This window comes from Phocoena sinus, chromosome 15 (genome assembly GCF_008692025.1).
Source record: "Phocoena sinus isolate mPhoSin1 chromosome 15, mPhoSin1.pri, whole genome shotgun sequence".
Taxonomy (NCBI): Eukaryota; Metazoa; Chordata; class Mammalia; order Artiodactyla; family Phocoenidae; genus Phocoena; species Phocoena sinus.
Genome location: NC_045777.1, coordinates 31,602,040 through 31,614,332, shown reverse-complemented (window position 1 = coordinate 31,614,332; position 12,293 = coordinate 31,602,040). Strand labels below are relative to the sequence as shown.

Below are 12,293 nucleotides of genomic sequence, written 5' to 3'. Positions count from 1 at the left end.
AGATTTTAAAGAAAGGCCACTCTGAGGCCATGATTCTGGGTGCTCTCTCCATCCTTGTGGCAAGGGAATGTTATGATATTTTGTTAATCAGTGTCATCATCTTGTACCACTTCAGCAAATTATTTCCGTAAGTATGTTAAAGTTCAGCAAATAACCTGATTTAAATTGGGCACTTGAAATATGCCTTTTGTGTCACTGGGCAGAACTTTAGTTTATATCAGTGACTTTTAGGCTCTTTTTGACTGACCCACAGTTTTTACCTTGAAACTCTGGGTTACCCTTATCTTGTGAGATGTGCTCTGAATTTTCTTTATTCTGTTAAATTTCATTGTTCTGCAAATTCTGGTTGAGATCCAGTTGGTTTCATGGCCCACTAGTGGGTGGTGACTTGCAGTTTGAAGAATAAGAGCAAGCGTTCTTAGAGTGTTTTGGAAAAGGCTGTAGGATGATTTTTTTCCCCCCAGTTACACCATAACTGTAATCACAAGGTCAAATGATAACCACTTCTTACAGGTTCATTTCATTACTGTTTAAATGGAATAATGATAGCTAGCCAGGGTCAATGTCAGAATTCTAAACCCCCTAAAGCAAGACTGTATGTTAGGCAATGATTTAAGTCATCATATTTAAGGGAAGTTTGATCACGTACAAGTTGAGGATATTTGTTCCAGTAATCTTTCTTTTAGCTTGAATTAAAAGCATTTAGGTCAAATGTTAGCATTTAACAGAATTTAATGGAGTAGCCACAGTTCAACTATAATCCCCTAATGATCGGATTTAAGCAGAGAGCTACAAATTGACTTTTTAAATGTGCTTTATCATTGAACCTGGCCAGCTCTGAAAGTTCTTGTTTGTATCTTGGGAAGGACCAGATTACCACCTGGCAAGTTGAGGTTTTGAGTTTCCTTATCCCAGAGTTTTCTTTCATGATCATATAGTCTCACCTGTCTAGATAGATTTCTGCAAGTGGGGAAAATAGCTTTATCCCACCCCAGGTTGCCCATCCAGAGGTGTTGATCTGAGGACCACTAGCATCAGAACATTTGTGCATTTGTTAAAAATGTAAGTCCCAGGTTTCGATGCAGGTCTGTGGAATCAGAATTTGGGGGAGGGGACATTTTTTAAAGTTGGTGGGATTATGAGAGTTAAAATTTTTTTTTCTTCTAAAATCAACTTTACTGAGCCATAGTTTACATACAGTAAATGGATATACATACAAATGGAGCCACCAGAATCATAGCTAAGTTATGGAACATTTCTGTCACTCCGTAGGTTCCTTCCTCTGCCTCTGGAGTCCCTCCTTCCCATCTTAGCTGTTGTAGGTCACCACTAACTGTTTCCTGCCACCGAAGATTAGTTTTGTCTATAGGGATTCAGGCAGCACGTCTTGTGTCTGGCATCTTTCACTCAACGTTGTGTCTGTGCGATTTCTCCATGTTATTAGGTGCATCAGTAGTTGCTTCCTTTTAATTGCTTAGTATCCCTTTGTATGGACCCACCATGTTTTGTTTATCCATTTGCCTGTTGATGGACATTTCTGTGTCTTGAGTTTGGGACTGTTATAATAAAAACAACTTTGAATATTTTTCTGCCACTATATGTGTGGAAGAAATCTGCATGTTGAATAAGATTCCCAATTAAGTCTTAGGTACATGAACCATTGATTCTTATTCTCTCTATTCCTTTTAAAATTTTTTAATTTACTTGGTTCTGCTGGGTCTTAGTTGTGGCTCATGGGCTCCTTGTTGTGGCATGCATGTGGGATCTAGTTCCCTGACCAGGGATTGAACCCAGGCCCCCTGCATTGGGAGCGTGGAGTCTTAACCACTGTGCCACCAGGAAAGTCCTTCTCTATTCTTTTTTTTCTTATTCTTTATCATTTTGGAGAACTGTAGGTTTTTGTATCCAGATCAAGTGATGGATTTGCTTTGCAGTTATGTTTTCAATGTAGTATTCATTCAGTGCCATCTATTTGGGGTAAATGTGGCTCTCATCAACATTTGTTGAGTACTAGTTTATGAACTGGAATATAAAGATGAAGTGTACACAGGGGGATTCTATCCTTCAGAGGACTCTTAGTGATTAATTCATTCAGCCATAGAGTGTTTTGTATGTTGTGTACTAGGGACTACTAGGTGCTGATGCTGGGAATACACATTTTCTTAGCATTTGATTGTGCTTCCAAGAAACACAAAAGATGTTGGTATTATATTCCAGGAGCAGTTTGGCCCTTAAATCCGCTGTTTGGGTAGTACCATCATACTTTCAAGTCAGGTGGCCATGGTAAGCCACAGTTGAAAAAGTTGACACTGACAGGGGAAAAATGGTCAGATAAAAAAATTCAGTGCAAAAGAAATGATCACTGGGGCTTCCCTGGTGGCGCAGTGGTTAAGAATCCGCCTGCTAATGCACGGGACATGGATTCGATCCCTGGTCCGGGAAGATCCCACATGCCGCAGAGCAACTAAGCCCGTGTGCCACAACTACGGAGCCTGCAGCGCTCCGGAGCCCGCGAGCCACAACTACTGAAGCCCGTGTGCCACAACTGCTGAGGCCCGTGTGCCTGGAGCCCGTGCTCTGCAATGGAAGAAGCCACCACAATGGGAGGCCTGTGCACCACAACAAAGAGTAGCCCCTGCTCTTAGCAGCTAGAGAAAACCCGCATGCAGCAGCGAAGACCCAGTGCAGCCAAAAATTAAATAAATGAATAAATAAATAAATTTATTTAAAAAAAAAAAGAAAGAAATGATCTCTGGCTGAATAGCTGATGAAATAAACATTGATTAAGAATTGTTATTCTGCATTTGTGCATGACTATCGGTGGCTAGAGAGCTGGTGGCTCAGTCTTTAGGGAATTGAAAGATTTGTTGAAGATCTAAATATTTTCCTTTTCTATTTGCTCATAGCAGAATTTCCCAAATTGCTATTTTCCCACCCTATGAGGCTTACATTTATTGAGGTTGATTTATTATTTTTTGAATCTTCAGTGATTTCTTGCTTGCTCTAAGGTAGGGATTTTTAACTCTGGCTGCAGGAGAGTTTTATAAAATCTAAATGCTCAGGCTATACAGTCCTATTCAGTAGACTTTCTGGGTGGGTAGAGAGTATTTTTAAAGTTTTTAGGTGGTTCCAACGTAGAGTCAAAGTTGAGGATCACTTCTTGGGGCAGCCTTGGCTATTGATAGGCCTCTTTCATTGTTAGTTCCCTCCTTGCTAAGTATAATTTACAAAGCCTTGTCTTTTCTCCATTCTCTGACGACAAAAATTACAACTTTAAACATAAGAACTTTACTCCACACCACTTTGCAATTATAGAGTTGTGTTTTGATCTCTCAACAGAAAGGACTGAATGGCTTTGTACCCCCTTGTTAAGGGAAACTGATCACTTCTCTGGATTTGATATGGGTGCTGATGTGGCTCTTGGGGGAGAAAGAGAGCATAGCGTTCATTGTTGAGTAAATAACTTCAGGAAAAATAGAGGAATAAAAGGAAAAAGATAAGTCCTTTGCTGTCCCACCAGTCAACATTTTGGTTAACATTTTGGTGTATATATGCGTGTGGCACACTTATCCATACACAGTGGGTTATTGCTGTACATACTGCTTTTTTCATTGTATAAATTTCCTTTAATTCTTTTCACTGCATTATTTTAGAAAATTGATATCTTTTATTATTATTATTATTACTGAGATCTACCCTCTTAACAAACTTTTTTTTTTTTTTTCTTTGTGATACGCGGGCCTCTCACTGTTGTGGCCTCTCCCGTTGCGGAGTATAGGCTCCGGACGCACAGGCTCGGTGGCCACGGCTCACGGGCCCAGCCGCTCTGCGGCATGTGAGATCTTCCCGGAGCTGGGCACGAACCCGTGTCCCCTGCAACAGCAGGCAGACTCTCAACCACTGCGCCACCAGGGAAGCCCTTAACAAACTTTTAAGTGAACAATACAGTATTGTTAACTATAGGCATGATGTTGTACAGCAGATCTCTAGAGCTTATTCATCTTGCTTAATAAACTTTATACCTGCTGAAAAGCAACTCCCCACTTCCCCCTCCCTGCCAGCCCCTGGCAACCACCATTCTACTCTGTGCTTCTATGTGTGACTGTTCCAGACACCTCACATAAGTGGAATCATGTCATGTTTGTCCTTCTGTGACTGGCTTATTTCCTTTAGTATAATATTATACTTTAGAAAAAAAAAACCCTGTTTCCTTATATAACATAGGGCAGACATTTTCCCATGTCAATAAATATTTCTGTGCCATCTTTTTTTAAAAATTATTTATTTGTTTGTTTGTTTGTTTATTTTGGGCTGCGCCGGGTCTTTGTTGCTGTGTGTGGGCTTTCTCTTGTTGCTGCGAGTGGGGGCTACTCTTTGTTACAGTGCATGGGCTTCTCCTTCTGGTGGCTTCTCTTGTTGTGGAGCACAGGCTCTAGGGTGCGCCGGCTCAGTAGTTGTGGCTCACGGGCTTAGTTGCTCCACGGCATGTGGGACCTTCCCGGACCAGGGCTCACACCTGTGTCCCCTGCATTGGCAGGCGGATTCTTAATCACTGCACCACCAGGGAAGTCCGTGTGCCATCTTTTTAATGGCTGCAGTGGCATTCCTTTGTATGAACATACCGTAGTTTTACCATTCAATTCCCTAGTGTTGGATATTAGATTTTTCTTGATTTTTGGTCTTATTAACAATGTTAACACGCACAATTTTGTAGCTAAATCTTTATATGTCCTAATTATTACCTTAAAATACATTCCTAGAAGTAGCATTTCCTCAGGACATATTAGAAGTGAATATGAATATTTATAATTCTTGATACATATAACCAAATTACCTTCTTATTAGCAAATTTGTATTTCATTAGGAGTGTTCGTCTATTTCTCTAACACTGTCCAATAAGGGTATTATAAATAACTGATGTAGGTTAAAAAAAATGTATACCTCATTTCAATGTACTTTTGATTTTAAACAAGGATCGAACATTTATTTTTCTATTTGTTTTTGTGGGAGACTAAGGATTAGAAGCTCACATGTCTTGCCCATTTTTATAGTAAGGATTTTTGTTTTCTGTTTATTAGTTTGCAAGAACTCTTCAGATAGTAAAGATATCAACACATTATCTTACCTATATTATATTTTGTTTTTTGATTTTGTTGGATTTTTGTCCATACAGAAATCTAAAAAAATTTATATTGTAAAAATCGATCAGCCTCCATCTCTTTTTCATCTTTAATGATATACTAAAAATGGAGTCCCCTACCCTAACATTATATAGTCATTTAGTGGCTTTATTACTTTTCTGGATTTTATTAATAGTGAACCAGTTGTCTTGGCATGTTGTATTGAAAAATCCATACTTTGTTTTAAGATTTAAATGCTTCCCACATCATATATTTGTCACTTTATGGGTTTTCTGTTGTGTGACCTATTTGTCTCTTTTTATACCTACGTTGAACTCCTCTGTTTACTACAACTTTAGGGTCCCTTTCTGATAGAACATGTTCTTCCTATTCTTTTTTCAAATATTTATGGCTACTTTTGCTTATTCTTCCACAGGAATTTTAGCAAGCCCCCTTTTCTCCCCCTTTAAGGTATTAATTGATTTTTATTAAATTTATATACTTTATGTTTGTAGGAGAATGTATACCCTTATAGTAGCTCTCTTATCCAAGAATATTGTCTGTTTTTCTGGTTATTTTATGGCCCTTAATAATAGGTTATAGCTTTATTTGTAAAGGTCATGCTCATTTTTGTTAAATTTATTAAGTATTTAATGCTCTTATTACCATTCTAAACAGGATTCCTTCATCCTCTTACCTTTGGAGTCAGCAGACTTTTCTGTAAATATCTTAGGTTTCATGGGCCAGATGGCCTCTGTCATATGTTCTTCTTCCTTGGTGTTGTTTACAACCTTTTAAAAATGTAAAAATCATTCATAGCTGGGGACCACACCAAACCAGGCCAGGCAGTGGTTTGCTAGCTTCTGATTTAGATGCTTATTGCTGGCAACTGGGAAATGTTAGAATCAGTCAGCACTGAAAGAGCCTTGCTCATGTGTTTGTATCTAGCCATCTATGCCAAGATTCTCTACAATTTTCATATCTCTTAATATGGCTATAATTTACTCTTTTCCTTTCAAATATTTCCCCTCATCTTTCTCTGTCAGTTGAATGATAGCAGTGATGTCGACAACCTGGCTTGTCCTTGACATTAATGTATCTGTTGTATCACAGATAAGTTTGATATTGGCTGTTACTTTCCTTTTCCAAGATTAAGAAAGAGTATTAAGCAAGAATGACTGTTACATTATATGAAGTACCTTTATTATTATATTTTTAAGCATCATTTATTCATTCTACTTATTTTGGGGAGCTTTTAATACAGGTGCCAAGTTAGGCACTGGGGATAATGCCTCTTGTTCTGCACCTGTCTGGCTGAGCAGGTAGACATCATCTTGTATCATAACCATCTTTATGGTTCCCAGACGCCATGATGAGGTGTGGTGATCAGAGGCAGCACTGATGGGAGTTACCCCAAGGGAAAGGGGCGAGATGAAGGGTGCCTATTTTGGAGGGACAGCATGTGCAAGGGCCTGAGGGCTAGAGGAGAACCCAACACCTTCAAGGAACTGAAAGATGGAAACTACAGCATAGCGAGGGCAAATTTCACCATAGGCTTCACAGTGGACCTGCAGCCTTGTTAAGGAATTTGGGTATCATTCTCTGGCTAATTAGGACACCATCAAAGGGTATGGTAGTTTCTGTAGCATGGCCGTGCCTGCTGCAGTAGAGCTATCAAGATGGAACAAGAAAATGAGATGAGGCTGTTGTGCTGTTGAGATGATGGCTCGTGCCACACAGTGGCCAGAAGTGTGCAGATTTGGGGGTTCCTGGTCTAAGGGGAGCAGGCTTTAGCCCTGGAGAAGGAGCTTGGCCATTTCTGCTCCTTGGACCTCCCTCAAAAATCACAAGGAGGACAGAAAGTATCCTGAAGACAATGTTTAAGGCCAGCTGGCCTGGACCTTATTCGCTCAGGGAGGTTGGCTGTAAACTGAGGATAGTTTTATGTCTTGTTTGTACAAACATTGTTAGGACAGGAATACTGATTTAAGTTTGAATCCTGCTGCTGCACTGCTTATAGCTGTGTGTCCTTTGGCAAGTTACTTAACTTCTGTGAAGCTCAGTTTCCACTTTTGTGGAGTTAGTGTGCCTGTCAAGTAATACTATGCTTACTAGGGAGAAATAATTGCCATTTATATAATGAGATGTAAGACATGTGTCTGGCACACATCGGCGCTTAGCTGGAAAACTGCTGTCATTATTACTGTTTTCGTTATTTGTGAATCTGATCTTTTATCCCCCAGCATCTCCTTTCCCCTTGTCATGTGGTCAGGGGCAAGATAGCAGTGGCTTTGCTTATTCTCTTTCTTTTGCAAGGAGTAGGAAGTGGCATCACTGGGCACTGTGGGAGGACAAACTTTCCCTGGTGTCAGGTTCCCTGGGAGATTTTGCCTTTTGTTTTACCACAAATTCTAACACAAGCCCTAAACTCCACCTTTTTAAATCTTTTGCTGCGTTTGCCTTTGGGCCTTGGCATTTCCCCACACAAAAGTTCAGGTCTGTGCATAAAACACTCTGATCTCAGGTTGATGCGTGGTTTCTGGCCTTCAGGCTGTCTTCATCAGTCTTGAGTACTTGGCTGTTGAATACTCTGTCGTTTTGGAACTTAAAAAGATGCGTTTTTGTTTTCAGTGTTCATTATCTTCTCCCTTTCTTCCTCTTCTTCTTCCCTCCATTTGTCCACCCTTCCCAGGCTTTGCAGCCTCTGCCCCAAAGACTTTCTCAAAGCTTCCTGCCCTGTGCTTTCTTTGGCCCCAAAACCTTTCATGCTCATTTGGGTCTATATCTTCAGGACTCTCTGAAGGCTGCTGTTCGGTAAGAGACAGGCAAAGGGAGTGGATGGGCCCCCTCAGTATAGCTTGTGAGGGTTGGTTAAACATTTGGTAGGGAAATGGAGTACAGAGTACTTGACGAAAAGTGGTCTTGTCAGGATGGAATTGGTCCCCCTCTGTTCCTGGTGATGGGGAGCAGTGGGGAGGGTTGGCTGCTGCAGTGGATGTACACATCTGAAACAAACATGAAGATAAAATTAACCTAGTAGAATAAATGTATTCTACATTAAAGTCCTGTCATTTCCCCTAAAGTTAACGTGGGTCTGCTGGCATCCTAATGGCAGTGGGGCTGGATGTAGAGCAAAGAACTTAATGGTCCCTCTGAATGTGACTGTAAGGCAGGTGGTCTTGTAAAAATCTAACAATTTCACCATCCTCTTTGCTTGTCCTGTCTTCTGGCAAACATAAGCTCTTGGTCAAGGTAAAAATGTCAGGGCTACTTCAGGCAGATTTTATATTTAGGTATGTTTGCTGTCACACTGTATCTTTTTTTTTTTCCAGATCTTGGGAAGCTGATGGATGGCACTGGCTAAATCACAATGTAGAAGATTGATGGATTTGATTACATAAAAATAAAAACAGTTCTAAAAGATCATTCACAAAATTCATGAGCAAACAAAAAGCTGGGATAAGATACTTGCATCAAATATAACAAAAAATTACTGTCTGTCCTGTGCATGTTTAGCAGCACTCCTGGCCTCCACTTATTAGATACTAGTAGCTCTCCCCTAGTTGTGATGACCAAAAATGTCTCCAGACATTGCCAAATGTCCCCTGGAGGAAAAAAATCACTCATCGTTGAGAGCTGCTGCTTTAAAGAGACATGTGTATAATGTGAACAAGAATGCAAAATGTGCATGAACATTTAAACCAAAAGAGCCACCTCAAAAAATTTTGGTGTGTGCACCTAGCTCGATTCTATAGAGGCAACTTGATATTCTGGCAACTATTTCTTTTATTTTTTCCTTTTTGCCCTCTAACTATTGAATTTTCAAATTTTGTTAATTCTTTCTCTTTTTTTATTTGTTTCTACTTCAGTTTTTCCCCTGGCTCATCTAAAGTATTTGTTGAATGAAGTGTCCATAAGAGAATTCTTTGAACAGAAGTTTTCCTACTTGTCTTTCCAAACTTCTTGTAGGTTTGCCTTCACATTTGCAGGACAGCTTGTCTGGGTTATTCATTCCTTGTGTGAAATTAATTGGTGCTAAGGTCTATACGCATTGTTCTCATCTGAGTGCCAGTGAATGTTTTCTGTCCCTTCTCACCCCTACATGCTTGTGGTATTTTTTTCTTTATCTTAGGGAATTCCCTGGCAGTCCCATGGCTAAGACTCTGCGCTTTCACAGCCAAGGGTGCAGGTTAAATTCCTGGTCAGGGAACTAAGATCCCGCAAGCTGTGCTGTGTGCCCCCCACCAAAAAAAAGTAGAAACACCTAGGCATGTTTGATTGTACGTGTGCCAATCCTGGAAGGGATCCCTTGTGCCCTCTCTCTTTTTTTTAAATAAATAAATTTATTTATTTATTTTTGGCTGTGTTGGGTCTTTGTTGCTTCGTGCAGGCTCTCTCCAGCTACGGCAATCAGGGGCTACTCCTCGCTGCAGCGCACAGGCTTCTCATTGTGGTGGCTTCTCCCGTTGGAAGCACGGGCTCTAGGTGCATGGGCCTCAGCAGCTGTGGCATGCAGGCTTCAGTAGTTGTGGCTCATGGGCTCCAGAGTGCAGGCTGGGTAGCTGTGGCTCATGGGTTTAGTTGCTCTGTGGCATGTGGGATCTTCCCAGACCAGGGCTTGAACCTGTGTCCCCGGCATTGGCAGGCGGACTCCCAACCACTGCATCACCAGGGAAGTCCCTGTGCCCTCTCATTTTTTAAGCCAAATTCTCCAAATGCTTTTTAATCTTTTGGTGGATCTCTTTTATTTTTCAAGTAATACTTCTGTTGTTTGAAATTGAGTTTTTAATATTTTCTGCTGCATGGGATTGTTTCAGTAGCTTCCTGCCTTTGACTTTTACTTGGATTTTCTCTTAGTTTGGAGCGTTGTCCAGATTCTCTAAGATTCTCCGAGCATGTCAGATCCACGTTGGGTCTTGATTCTCCTCGGACCCTTTCTTATCTCTTGCCACTTTACTTCGCCAACCCCCTTTTATGGGGTTGGATTACTTTTTTAGGTTTATGTTGTCATTTGATTTGATATTGAATGTTTCGGTTCTGTTTTTTGTATGGCATTCTAGCCCATTTAAGCTCACCTTGCCACCTTCCTGGAATTCTGTATGGCCATTTAATCCTAGGTTGGTTTTGTCTCCTCTTTTTTGTGCTTTTCAGTGTCTTCCCAGCCTTTAATTGGGCACCTGTAGGAAATTCAGAATTATTTTAATATCCATACAATTGTAGTAAATTCGCTATAACTGAACTGTCTAGTATGATTGCCACCAGCCACAAGTGGCTATTTAAACTTAAATTTGATACAGTTTAAAGGTTCAGTTTCTCTATTGCACTAGTCACATTTCAAGTGCTCAGTAGCCAGTGACTAGTGATGACTGTATTGGACAAGGCAGATGTAGAACATTTCCATCATTGCAGAAAGTTCTATTGGATAGTGCTGGGCTCTAAGATAGATACCATAATGCATGTCCAAAAAATCCCTCTGCTATTTTTTCTCCCTAGTATTCTAATATTTTTGGTGGTTCACTTTGGTGGTTCCCCACCCACCGCCTGCTCCAAAAGGTGATTCAGAATCTGAGTGACTATAAATGAAGGTGGATGGGGACTTGAAATGTGTAATAAGTTTTTTTGGTGTTTGGATATAATTTGTACTTCGACTTTCCCATGCAGGAAACACAGTGTCTGTGTGTCCTGTACTGTTTGAGTGCTTGATGTAATTCGGCTGCTTTCTCTTTTTCTAGGTGTGATGAGAGATGGCACTTGTGGGGCTCATCTCTGCCTGAGAATTGGCACTGGAAGAGCTGACTCTGATCCTGGGCTCCTTGTGTGAACAAGCCTTAACTTCCAGCCACTTCAGTCCAAAGGTCAAGTTACTCGTTTTCTCTTAATGATGGGTATTGGTAAGAACACTACATCCAAATCCATGGAGGCTGGAAGTTCAACTGAAGGCAAATATGAAGATGAAGCGAAGCACCCGGCTTTCTTTACTCTTCCGGTAACAGCATTTCCTGTCTTTTTTCTTCTTAAGTCACTCTAAAGTAGTTTCTGCATTGACTAGGGTTAGCTTTTTTTTTTTTCTTTTTAACCCAAAGAAAGTTTAGTATTAGTTTTCTTTTTTGTTTTGTTTTGTTTTATATAGCAGATTCTTATTAGTCATCAGTTTTATACACATCAGTGTATACATGTCAATCCCAATCGCCCAATTCAGCACACCACCATCCCCACCCCACCGTGGTTTTCCCCCCTTGGTGTACATACGTTTGTTCTCTACATCTGTGTCTCAACTTCTGCCCTGCAAACTGGCTCATCTGTACCATTTTTCTAGGTTCCACATACATGTGTTAATACGATATTTGTTTTTCTCTTTCTGACTTACTTCACTCTGTATGACAGTCTCTAGATCCATCCACGTCTCAACAAATGACTCAATATCGTTCCTTTTTATGGCTGAGCAATATTCCGTTGTATATATGTACCACAACTTCTTTATCCGTTCATCTGTCAATGGGCATTTAGTTGCTTTCATGACCTGGCTATTGTAAATAGTGCTGCAATGAACATTGGGGTGCATGTGTCTTTTTGAATTATGGTTTTCTCTGGGTATATGCCCAGCAGTGGGATTGCTGGATCATAGGCTAATTCTATTTGTAGTTTTTTAAGGACCCTCCATACTGTTCTCCATAGTGGCTGTATCAATTTACATTCCCACCAACAGTGCAAGAGGGTTCCCTTTGCTCCACACCCTCTCCAGCGTTTGTTGTTTGCAGAATTTCTGATGATGCCAATTCTAACTGGTGTGAGGTGATACCTCATTGTAGTTTTGATTTGCATTTCTCTAATAATTAGTGATCTTGAGCAGCTCTTCATGTGCTTCTTGGCCATCAGTATGTCTTCTTTGGAGAAATGTCTATTTATGTCTTCTGCCCATTTTGGGATTGGGTTGTTTCTTTAATATTGAGCTGCATGAGCTGTTTATATATTTTGGAGATTAATCCTTTGTCTGTTGATTCGTTTGCAAATATTTTCTCCCATTCTGAGGGTTGTCTTTTTGTCTTGTTTATGGTTTCCTTTGCTGTGCAAAAGCTTTGAAGTTTCATTAGGTGCCATTTGTTTATTTTTATTTTTATTTCCATTTCTCTAGGAGGTGGATCAAAAAAGATCTTGCTGTGATTTATGTCAGAG

The 12,293-nt window shown here is 40.4% G+C and overlaps 1 protein-coding gene across 1 annotated transcript in view; it reads left to right on the top strand.

Annotated features, from left to right (window-relative positions):
* SLC23A2 (solute carrier family 23 member 2) overlaps window positions 1-12,293 on the top strand; it is a 157,029-nt gene that overhangs the window by 40,664 nt on the left and 104,072 nt on the right. Inside the window, exon 2 of the mRNA XM_032605805.1 lies at window positions 10,853-11,106. Coding sequence (XP_032461696.1) covers window positions 10,999-11,106 — 108 coding nt within the window. The 5' untranslated portion in view covers window positions 10,853-10,998. The remainder of the gene's footprint in view (window positions 1-10,852; window positions 11,107-12,293) is intronic.